The sequence below is a fragment of the Rhamphochromis longiceps genome, linkage group LG12 (genome assembly GCF_057381845.1).
Source record: "Rhamphochromis longiceps isolate RC_006_pf linkage group LG12, R_longiceps_female_GT1.1, whole genome shotgun sequence".
Classification (NCBI taxonomy): Eukaryota; Metazoa; Chordata; class Actinopteri; order Cichliformes; family Cichlidae; genus Rhamphochromis; species Rhamphochromis longiceps.
The window spans coordinates 30887072-30899881 of NC_140568.1; the positions used below are offsets into that span (position 1 = coordinate 30887072).

At 38.3% G+C, this 12810-nt stretch overlaps 1 protein-coding gene across 1 annotated transcript in view; it reads left to right on the forward strand.

The window, feature by feature from the left end:
- The window catches only part of grid2 (glutamate receptor, ionotropic, delta 2), a 548960-nt gene that overhangs the window by 459388 nt on the left and 76762 nt on the right, over positions 1 to 12810 (forward strand). The window contains exon 12 of the mRNA XM_085425768.1: positions 11868 to 12006. Coding sequence (XP_085281894.1) covers positions 11868 to 12006 — 139 coding nt within the window. The remainder of the gene's footprint in view (positions 1 to 11867; positions 12007 to 12810) is intronic.

Below are 12810 nucleotides of genomic sequence, written 5' to 3' on the forward strand. Positions count from 1 at the left end.
AATCAATAGTAGAGATGGACCGATCCGATATTACGTATCGGTATCGGTCCGATACTGACCTAAATTACTGGATCGGATATCGGAGAAAAATAAAAAATGTAATCCGATCCATTAAATATCACGAAAGCACCTCACAAAACTTGCAACACGCCGTAACTCACCTCAGAACGTTAGCATGTCGGAGCAGTATGCATCACGTGATAGAGCGGCTGTGGCATGCGGGACCTGTGGTCTGGATAGCATTTGGAGCTTCGCTAGCAACCTGGCATTTCATCTCCGACAAAGTTATCCCCGAGAGAAGTAAAGCAAGTGTGTAAGTCCATCTCTGAATGTTTGTAAAGCATTCCTGCGTTAAGCTTAACGAGCGACTGCCTCTCGCTCTCCGGCTGCTACTTCAATCGTGAAACTGCTTAAATGATCAGCTGATCGGCTTTTCTGTCGCGAGTCCGTCTTTGTTTTTGGCCCACTTTGCACCAGAAAGAGGAAACCAGCGGCTGAACAACAGCAGCATGTTTAAGCTTGATAAGCTGTTGTTAGAATGTATTTAATATTACTTTCTACACCAGGATCGTTTTCTACGTAGCTGACGCTGGTAACTGTGCAGGGGCGGATCTAGCAAAGTTTAGCCAGGGGGGCCGATAGGGCATTAACAGGGAAAAGGGGGCACAAAGACATACTTTTCTTTCTTATTCTCATTTAAAATGTCTAGCTTTTAATAAATAATTATCTGACACACAAAGTTTTAATTTGATGTAAAATGAATAGAAGTCAGTTACTGTATATAGTGACTATTAAGTCTAATATATATACCCTAGTAAGCTATAGTACTTTTTCCTTTGGGAAGGTACCATCTGTGCAGTCTGCAATTTTGTTGAAGAAAGATGTTGAATCTATTTAATATTTCTTGAAAAATAATTGATTTCTGTGCATTTTTTTTCACACTGCATCAAATTAAGGTTGATTACGTCGATTAAGCATCATGAGGTGGAGCGTGAGGGGTGGTTCCCTATTTTTTATTTATTTATTTTTGTTGTTGCTGGGAGTTGGAACCCTATTAGTTAGGTTGCTTAATATTTACGCTAAGTACTCTTTAAAATACCAGAATAGGGAGGATGGTGTAGGTTTAAGTTTATTAGATTGATCAGTATTGCTGAACTATGAAATATTTTTTTTTGCATACAGGTATAACAGAATAGCTTTAGTGTAGTTGTTGTTTTAAACTTGAGTATGAACTTGCAGACTTGCAAAATGCAGCAAGATATTTTAAAAAACAGTTTTGTTGATTAAAAAACACTATATCGGATTCATATCGGTATCGGCAGATATCCAAATTTATGATATCGGTATCGGTATCGGACATAAAAAAGTGGTATCGTGCCATCTCTAATCAATAGCACTAAAATTATAGCCTACCCTGGGAGCAAGTTCTTATACTGTCAGGAACTCTAGCGTAAGTCTTTGAGTTTCTTTAGCAATCCAGTTCACTTAAGATCATTGGTATTCAGGAGGTAATACTGATGATATTTTGTTGGAACCTGACTTTAGAAATCAGTGCCATGCATAAACACATAAACACTGCCTGGAGCTGGTGTAAGGTATTAATTACATAGCTCATAATTGCAGATTTAAGAGATTATAGTATTTTTCCGATGCACTTTTTTCCTTTTTTTTTTTTTTTTTTTGTCACTTAAAATGGCTCTAACTAGCATATTGGGGGAGGGTGATACATTTGCATCTTATTTCTCGTCTTCATTTTTTCCCTCTGTGCTTCATTCAGTTAAAGTAACACTATATTTTATGTACTATAAATGAGTAATACTGAATGATACTATATATATCATTTAGTGTGACCTTGTGTAACCACATGTTAATGTGACTTTCAGCTGACATTGTGATGATTTCATACTAAAGATGTAGTAATTCATTATAAAGTACTGAGATGCTTGACATTTATTTTTAGAGAATTTAAGAATCTCTAGATTTCTTTTCATTTTAAAGTCTGAGGAAACATTGTTGCAGAATTCTGTGACATGATGACAAGACTTTTGATGATGTGGGTGATCACTGACAGGTATTTGATATCGTATAAGACTTAGACAACAAAAGAAAGTCTGAAACTTTTCAAAATACTTTAAAAGATGGATTGAATTTTATAATCATAACCTCAGTTTAACATATTTCTGATAGTGTTGACACATGTACAAGCAATGAAGCAAAACTGGTACTGTTTGGTGTTTTTCTGTGCTCAAAATCCTATTTGACTGTCCGTTTGGTATGAAACAGCCATATGTGCAAAGCTAGATTGTGGAAGACTTGATACGTTCATGTGTTAAACGGAGATAACCTGTTGTTATTTTTCGAGACACTTTTCAGTGGTGTGGAAGAATGAAAAGTGAATGCCTAAAGTGTTGTTAAAAAGAACCTTACATCATCTTACGGGAAGATTGCATGGATTCCAACTGGGGGATGACATCAGCTGAGCACACTCTAGCTCTTTTTTACTCATTTAAAAAAACAATACTCTAATGAACTACTCTGCTCTTATTTCATCCAAGAATAACCAGAGTGTGATGCTTTAAATTTGAAGAGATGGATCAGAAAGGTTGGCAGCAGGAGTGTAGATTTGAAAAACTGATGATGCATTTGAGAGAAATTGATTTCCAACACTGGGTGCAGACATTCCTTATCATCTAAAATTGCGGAAAGGGAGAAAGATACAGATTTTTTTTTTTAAACACATTACTTCTTTTCTATATGATGATAAAGATGATATGGGATGAGATTAATAGTCAGTAAGTCTTTGCAAATGGGCATCTCAAACACGCACTGCACCAGCACCATAAACTAGTGTCTTGAAGGAGCTTGTTTACACTGACAGCATGCAGTAAAAGAGCAGAGAGTAGACTGTCGATATGGACCGTGCACAGTAACGGAGCTGGTCCTTATCATCAATTTGTCCAGCGTCGTCTTCTAGCGGTTGACCTCTTTGTCTCATTTACTCTGAAATGTGGCTTTTTTCCCGACAGAGAAGATAAATCTCTCTATTAGGCTGCTTTACTGCAAGTATTTACAAAACACCTGTACATAGAACAGAGAGCATGTTGTTTCCCCTGACCTCAGGTTGCACTTTCAATTACAGGTTCTTTACTTTTCAGACTAAAGAACAGACAAATGCATCACTTATCTCTTACGGTAATGGTGTTACTTCAGTTTGGTTCATTATTCTGCCATTGTTATGTCTAAAAATGACAACATTAAGAATATGGAAGCTCAATGAGAATCGTTTATTGCCACTGTAATACTTTTTATTGCCTCACTGAGATTTTTATTTGCTTACAGTACACTAAGACTCATTGTGTGCTTTCATCAACCAGTTATGCTGCACTCTATGTCCTGACTGTCCACGGGCCAAGTAGCGTGACTTAACCTTTGACCTTTTAAATATGAATTGCCATCACTTCTGCATCTGTATTAGTTGATCATATATGTCACAATACTCCTTGCCATTTTTTGCATAAAAATCTTTAACAATCTCTTGCTTTCCTTACCTATTTAGCTAACTGAAGTGCAAATTCAATTTAAAATTCAAGAGCTGATTTGTTAAGGTGCTGTGACTCATTAAGTCTTACGAGTGACACTGAAAAGGACTGTCCTGCACCTTTGGCTGCTTTTGAAACAAAAAGTCTTGGTCTGTAAATCACCCCATCAAGTTTACAGCATCATACATGGGATCAAGGGCTTTTTAGACTAATCATCATCCTCACTGATTAATTTGAGTCAGGGCTGTGGGATGGGGGTCATATCCGGTGCTCCCATTTATCTAAGCACTTGATGTTCTTCCCTAATATTTGGGCAGTGGATGTGTGTGAGTGTGTGTTTGTGTGTGTGGTTACCTTTGCCAGGACCCCTAAAAATGTGGGATATCCAGAAGTGCAGTTTTAACAAACGAATCTACACGAGTCTCATCCTAATATTAGTTCATATTTGATACCTTTAGCAATCATGCTAAAGGTATCAAATGTATTCACTCAACAGGTTGGGAGTGGTTGGTGGAGATGGTTGGTGCTACTTTCCAAGTGGTAGTGAATCTTTGAAAAGCAGTGCAAAATAGAAGTAAAAGTTGTGCCTTAATGCTGCAACCAACACATTTCAAAAGGTTCAGCTTTTACTTTCAAGGTGAATATCCTCTGTTTCTGGTTTCATCAAGTCATCATCAAGTTTTATTATAGTTCAGAGAGAAATGGTGAGCAGACATCTTCCATGCAAACTGTGGGTGATCCAAAGGAGTCAAAAGGAGTCTGCAACCCCTTTCACCAGTCAACAGCCAGCATCAGCAATGACTTGTAACATGTTGGGGAATGCACTTTCTTTACTAGAAACCAGCAGTTGCCAACTGGTCTCTGAGCTGTGTGCCTGAAGTTTTAGATATTTCAGTAAAAGAGCAAGACGTTGCAAGTTGAGAGACAGAATGTATTAAGATCCACAAAAAAGTGTGTTATCTGCTTAACCCTTTAGAGCCGATCGGAGCGGACACGCTCCATTTTGCGTAACTATTTTTAAATCCCGGTAGCTCTGCAACCACGTAAGCTAGCGCAAAATTTTTTTTGCATATGAAACCGGAGGAGTTGTACTTACATCTTATGCCATCAGCTTGTCCTCGGTCACGGTTTCCTTCCACACAAAGCTTTGCAAAAATAGCATAAAAAGCGCTTGCAGGAACAAAAACATAATATTCCAGAAACACGCTTTGCCGGTCCGATCAGCTGTTCACAACACTTCCTACGTTGGAATAGACGTCAGCGCGAACTTTTGCATTTCCGCCATTACCTGCCCAAAACCGGAAGTGACGTCATTTTCGCGGAAATGTAGTCTTTTTTACCATCAGGGCCTCAGGGCCTATACTGGTCTTTTTAAAAGTTATCTTTGACTTTATGACTTTCTGTGTCGTTTCTGGGATGCTTAGGACTCATATTGCACTGCTGGAAATAGTTTATTTTGATGCATATGCTGCTTTTTTGCAAATTTGCAGTATAATATTTATTTTCGTTTTTCCTGCAGAATATAAAAATTGGTGTATTTCAAAAATAAAACTATGAAGACACTCAAAATAAATTTCCTGTGGTGGGAAACTATTTTGTGCAACTTTTTTGTATTTACAGTTTTGAGGGATAAGCCTCTTAAATTTCTCTAACTAGAAATATATGTTAAAAAAGCAAAAATGATTTTCAATTTTTTTGTAGTTTATTGCACTTTTTTGCAATTTATGTAATTACTATGCACTTAATGAATACATATTATTAAAATCTGGGCTATAATGGTTGTATTTATGTATAACAACTTGAAATGCTCCCAAAAATGGCTCCACAGCATGTAAAAATATAATATAAGCTCTGGCGGACTTGGTTCTATGGTAGGTCTTAAAAGCCGGAGAGCAGTCAGTCAAATGCTGGAGTCGTTCATATGTATATTAGGTCGTTACCTAGGAATTCTGGAGGGAGGGGAGTGGGGGTGAGTGATTGAGGGGGTGGGGGAGTGGAGTGTTTCAGTTTGCCATCTTAGGGAGAAATCAACACATGTCCTTTGTATGTCCTTTGTTGCTGACATTTATTGATGAAAACAGTACAAAAAACCAACCATTTGTACACATATTTACAAATAATGATAAAAAGTGAGTGAGTACATTTCAACATTTTCAGCAATCACTCACAATCCTGGCACTGCCACGGTATCTGTCGTCTGCATTTACCACATGTGTACCTGTAGCAGTGAACACATCGCACAGTGGCCTGATTTTTTTTGCATCTGTGTACTTGGATTTTAGGTCGCAAGCCACCCAAAACTTGCTCCATGCACCACTCAGCAGGCCATTTGTAAATATGTGTACAAATGGTTGGTTTTTTGTACTGTTTTTTATCAATAAATGTCAGCAACAAAGGACATACACCCATGTGTGTTGATTTCTCCCTAAGATGGCAAACTGAAACACTCCAAGTTGGTGACTTTTGGAGATTTGTTTCCCTGGATGATTGAGAATGCATCAAGATGAAACACAAAAGGAAGCTCACCGCTTTTAGCAGCTCCCCCACCCCCTCAATCACTCACTGAGTGATTGAGGGGGTGGGGGAGTGGAGTGTTTCAGTGTTTCAGTTTGCCATCTTAGGGAGAAATCAACACATGTCCTTTGTATGTCCTTTGTTGCTGACATTTATTGATAAAAACAGTACAAAAAACCAACCATTTGTACACATATTTACAAATGGCCTGCTGAGTGGTGCATGGAGCATGTTCATTGGTTCATGGACCTCCCTGAACTAATGGCATTTATGGCAGCAACAAAAGCGGTGAGCTTCCTTTTGTGTTTCATCTTGATGCATTCTCAATCATCCAGGGAAACAAATCTCCAAAAGTCACCAACTTGGAGTGTTTCAGTTTGCCATCTTAGGGAGAAATCAACACACATGGGTGTATGTCCTTTGTTGCTGACATTTATTGATGAAAACAGTACAAAAAACCAACCATTTGTACACATATTTACAAATGGCCTGCTGAGTGGTGCATGGAGCATGTTCATTGGTTCATGGACCTCCCTGAACTAATGGCATTTATTGCAATTGTCATCTTGCGGGGGGTTTACAGGGTTCCATCGGTAAATGACTGCTGGTCAGCAAACCTGGGAAACCCACAGATAATTGGAACTATGGCACGAAACCGCTTCCAAGACATCATGCAACACTCCACTCCCCCACCCCCTCAATCACTCACCCCCACTCCCCTCCCTCCAGAATTCCTAGGTAACGACCTAATATACATATGAACGACTCCAGCATTTGACTGACTGCTCTCCGGCTTTTAAAGGTAGAAACGCAAAATGATGACTCCGCAGGGGTCTAAGGTAGAAAACCAAAATGACTGCTCTCCGGGGGTCTAAGTGTTAAGGAACTGACCTCCCAGCCCATTGTTCCTTCAGTGAGCTGGTTTCAGTCATTATGCAAATGTACTGTCTATAAGATTGGGGAAACCTGCAGTCAGCTGAGACTGAAGAAGTCACTTTATGAGTGACGAATCGTTTCTCCCACAAAACGCTACGTCTAGATGAACAAAATCAACTTTTGGACACTATTACTAATACTTTATAATACTCAACTGATCTGGTTTGCCTGGCCAGAGTTTTTCCTTGAATTTATAGCTCCACTATGATTGCTGTGGATGAGTCATCAGACCTATGAGGAGTTATTGGCTAATAAATTCACAGTGTTGGACAACAGGTTCAGGGGTCGACCAATCATGTCCCAAACATTTTGGATGAAACTGCTTGCTTTTGTCTTTTATTTTCCCGGTGAAGATTAAAAAACAAAAAACAGACTTATAACATAAAGGTTTTTGGTGCCAAGCCCTATTGTTTAATTATCTGACTGTTTAAAGATGTGCCATTGTTCTTGGTTGTATGCATATGCTTCATCCAAACTCATGCCAAATAAATTTCTGAAAGTCCCTGCCCTTTTCCAAGAAGTTTCCAAGGACAACTTCCCAGATGGTTCCGTGTTTACCAAACCATCTGGAGTGTCAGGTTACAAAATATCCAATCAAGGGCTGTTTTTTTCTCAACAGAAATCAGAGTCTCGAGGGTTGGGAAAGTCAGGTTGCACTACAATATTCTGAGGGGCTTCTTCTTTTTTTTGTCCAATAATACCCAAAACATCAGTCTGTTCAGGCAAACAAAATTAGATTGTGAAGCTGCAAAAAAAAAAAAAAAAAAAGATGGGAAAATGAAATGCCAAGGGGTCTTTTAGCCAGCAAAATTGCAAGTTAATCAGTCGGTCAGTTACACGGCCAAGGGGCGGCTATCAAATTAACTAATCAATTATGTAGATATCCAGCAATCCAATTACTCTTTCAATCAAAAAAGACAGAAAGCAGCACTTAGCATCAGGCTAATGGAAACCTGAAAGTTAGGGGAAAATACATTAAAACTTGAAAGACAGCCACATGGTTCATAGAGTAATTTGAAGAACTGCAGCATCCTTAGTATGCCTCTTTAAATGAAGTTTCAGTTTTAATTCCTAGTTTTGAGTTGTGTAGGAAGAAATAAAGTAATCCTGTTTGCCCAGAGCTACACGAGTCACAGCTGAGAATAAGAGGAGTAGCAGGAGAAACATGGGGGTAAGAATGGAGAGCTATATCGAGGGGACACAACGGGGTGCTTTTGAAGCCGCCGAGCTGTATTTGCAAAAGCTGCTTCATGGCAGCTATGCTTCTCTTAGGATCCTTACGTGTACCCGTATGCAAACTGAGACACCCATACACTCCTACCTTTAAAAAAAGTTTTTCAGGAGTTCAACCAGAGGAAAACGTAAAAGTTCTTTCAGAAAAGAATCTCTGAATCCTAGACAGAAGATTACTATGATTTATTTTAGTAGTCTTGATTAGCTTAGTCAAAGGAACCCCGAAGAAGAACGATAACATTATTAGTCTTGTATCTGTATAGAATGAGTTAACCCAGCTGTCACCTCCTACCAGTCAATCTGAATCATTTCGATTCTGAGATACATGTACTCTGTTCAGAAAGTCTGTGTTTGAAATGTCATGCTGACTTCACACTATCCTTTGAGATAGCTGCTTAGTCGTGAACCTCTAATAACGCACAATTTTTTTTGTCATTTATCCTCAGACCCCATTTTCTGATGAAACAGGATAAAAGGTGTATTTTAAAATGATATAAAAGGTGCCGTACATGCTTTATGCCTGTATATGTGCCCATGAAACCTGACACAACCACTCACTCACTTGGAGCGTTTGCTGACTGCTGTTTCAATACTAAATGATAACATCCATCTAAGTCTTTCCCCTACTATGAAATATGGTTTTGAGAGCACTCACTATAAATGATGCTTCTCTTGGTACAATATACTTTAGTATTGGATTTTATAGAACTATACATTTTTACAATACCAGGCAATGCTTTTAGAATCTTCTACTGTCCAGTTTTGGTGACCGCATGTAAACTGTAGCCTCGGTTTCCTGTCCTTAGCTTACAGAAGATCCACCCAGTGTGGTCTTCTGCTATAGCCTACCTGCTTCAAGGTTTGATGTGTTGTGTGCTCAGAGATGCTCTTCTACATGCCTTTGTTTGTAGCTAGTGGTTATTTGAGTTTCTGTTGTCCATCAAAGAGTTTTAACTTTATCCTTTGACCTCAACAAGGCATTTTCACCCAAATATCTGCTGCTCACTGGATATTTTATCTTTTTTTGACCATTCTTTGTAAACCCTAGAGATGGTCGTGTGGGAAAATTCCAGTAGATTAGCAAAATACTGAAATACTCAGTCCAGCCCATCTGCCACCACCAACGATGGCGTGTTAAAAGTCACTTAAATCACCTTTCTTGGTTTAAACAGCAGGTGACCTATTTCGATAAGTGCATTGAGTTGCTGCTGATTAGCTATGTGCGTTAATGAGCACTTGAACAGATGTCCCTAACAAAGTGACCAGTGAGTCTAAATTTCTAAAGTGTTGTCCTGATCATCTTTCCCTGAGGATTCAGGGTTTTTTTAAATTTATGTGAGCTATAGATCATTAAAATCTCTGATGGTAGTTGGTGACGCGTGAAAGGTGAACAGTGACATATTGCTCAATAAAATCATATATATGCTTTTTGGCCACTCACATTTAGGATGAGATAATGAGACACTAAAAGTGTCTAAGTGTAACGGTATTATAGGCTTATAGCTGTTAAGAGATAGAGATAGAGAGATGGAGATTATCTCACATTTTTGAGCTTTTAAATCAATGCTCGCCTTATGATCAAATAAGCTTAAAGTTTCTGTAATATTAATCTGCTTCTGTCTTTCACACACACACACACACACACACACACACACACACACACACACACACACACACACACACACACACACACACACACGCGTATGTATATATATATAGATATATATATAGATATCCATATAAAGACTAGGAAACGAAATGACCTTTTCTAAAAATCTGCTCTACGTGATTTGATTCCGAGCTCAAATTTTTGTGACACTTGGATGTCTAAACTCGCCAGCTACATTAATATTTTATAAAAGTCACTTGTGCAGCCAGAAATCAACATAAAAATTGTTCTGAGACTGGACAATGGCTTTTCTTTCAGTGAATTAATTGGTCCTCCGTGGATATTGCCAGTGTGAAACCCCAAATCCCCAAATACCTTCTGCAGCTGGAACGATTCACAAAGGTCATGTTTTAGAAGCTATTGAAGTCCAAGATACTGCAATCACGCTCAGGCATGTACTCAGACGTTTTTTGGCACCAAAAAGCATCTCTGCCTGCTGGTTGCTTTCATTCATGAAAATGCTTCATCTCATCTTCCCACGCACATTCCCATGCACAGTGATTTCTTAGGAATACTGTGCTGGCTTATTATTTCGATCATTTCATTATAAAGTTTCTTTTTCATAAAAAAAATAGCTGTTATGTAATTACAGTGACACATACTTTTCTTCAGGTTACCTGATAAAAAATTCAAATTATTACACAACCACTTTATGTGTGACCATTTACTGAAAAAATGAAAAGATTGAAACATTTTAAAGACATAATTCACGATGCCATGTCATCCATACAGTATACGTTATAATGCCTTCGGGCTTGTGCTAAAACCTGGTGTCAACAGCAAATCATGCAAAGAAGGATAACAGAAAACATGTAGAGGGAAAAAGAGATTAAAATAAATCAAACGGTATACAGGAAGGGAAGATGGAAAAAAAAAAGAATCCAGTGGATATAGAGAAGGTGGTGAGATAAAGAGAGAGAGAGATTATGTGGGTGTCAGATATATTATTGAGGCTGGGCTAAGGGAAGTGGGAGACATGAGAGCATTGGCTGGTCTGTGCTGATGTAATCGTGATCACCACAGGTATAAAAACATACATTTACTGCATAGCTACAGTAAATGTATGCAAAAACACTGTCGTCAGTAAGCAAGTGTGTGGGTATGAATAGAAAGGCTACCCCACACAGCTACCTGAGAAGAATGGAAGAGCCAAAGATAAATGTGTCCCGTTTTCTGCGCTGGTTAGTACACAAACAAATAGATTCCCTCTCTCTGTCTCTCTCTCTTTAGTTTTTTTTTATTTTGTTGTTTTCTTGTTTTTTGAGGGCTACATTTGGAATGACAACCTTTCTTGAAAAACATATAAAGCGGAGCCAGTTTGTGTTTTACTGTTGCAGAACAAGATTTCAGAGGACAAGGCCAGAAAAGCTGTTTATAACACAAGAGGAGGATAAAGCGATTTTATATTTGAAGACAGACAAGCCACTTTTCATTGTAATGTGTTCCCGGCAGCATCTTAATGGGAAAGCCTGACAAGCATTTTGTTCGCATTCATCACATCTTTTCAACAGTATTTATTGCAAAAAGCAGGTTACCGTTTTTTTTAAATGTGCATCCAAATAGTTTTTTTTTAGTTCTTAGTTATATAAAGTGTATTAAAACATCACGAGACAATGGAAGACAACCTCTGATCACTCGATGCTTGCCAAGACCTAAGATTTCAAATGTTACTTAATGTATGATTATTTATAAACTGGTTTTCATATATCAAAGATTTTCTTATCGCAGTGATTTGGAATTTGTTATTTTGATGTTTTCCAGTTCACAGCAATTTCTTGCAGTTGATCCGACCATGTGAAGATCAGATCTATGCCAAAGCATCAGATCAAATCCTGTTAATCCAATGATAATCGTTCAGGATGTGCTTTGCTGTTTTCACAGCTTTTTCTCCCGCAGCAAAGAGCTGCTTTTTTTTTCTTATACCGTGATTTTGACTCTCTTTTTTTCTCTCTTTTGTTTTCTTACTTTTGTTGCAGGTGGAGAGGTGCCTTACACCACCCTAGCTACAAGGATGATGATGGGGGTTTGGTGGATGTTTGCTCTAATTGTCATATCCTCATATACTGCCAATCTAGCAGCTTTCCTCACAATCACGCGTATAGAGAATTCTATACAGTAAGTATTCAACAAATTTTTTTCACCTACTGTTTTTAGTGGTAGCTACCATACTGACTGATATATTGATTTAAATGTTTTCAAGTAAAAACTGCCACCTTTATTGTATCCTTATTGTTGTCATATTTAGGTATATTTAAACCTATGGAGTTAAATGATTCTCAAAAGAGTTACAAATGTGTATTGAACATTTTGTGTGTGATTTTGGGTATACACAATTGCATACTCCAATCCAAACATAGAGCAGTTTGAACACATACAACCCAAATGCATAGGGCTAAAACCTGCATAAATACGGATCATTTACACGCTAATCTGTAAGTCCATCTTCACAAATCTTTTCATTTTCACTTTCAAAAAGGTTCCCGTGCAACTGTCTAAAGATAGTTGTGACTTTCTGTTCATTCAAAGATCGGGAAATACGTGTGCACCAGTCACCTGATCATCATGCCACATGTGCTCGCAGGGTGCTGGGGTTTTGAGACTCTTTTCACACTATCAGTTTGGTACAGATGCACAAATGTGAAACATCTGTTTTCCTTGAAATAACCCAGGAATACAAAGGAGGCTTGAATGTCCTAGTTTTCCACTAGCACTTGAACTCAGCTTAGATTTGTGGATCTGTGCCAAGCTGGCAGTGTGCAAAGACTAAGAGCCTCAAAACCCCAGAGCACATGTGTTGTGATTTGTGCATATCAGGCGACTGGTGCGCACATATTTGATTTATCTGTAAGTGAGCGAAAAGAAAGTTGCAAATATTTTTAGATATTTTCATGCACGGGAAGCTTTTTAAAAGTGAAAGTG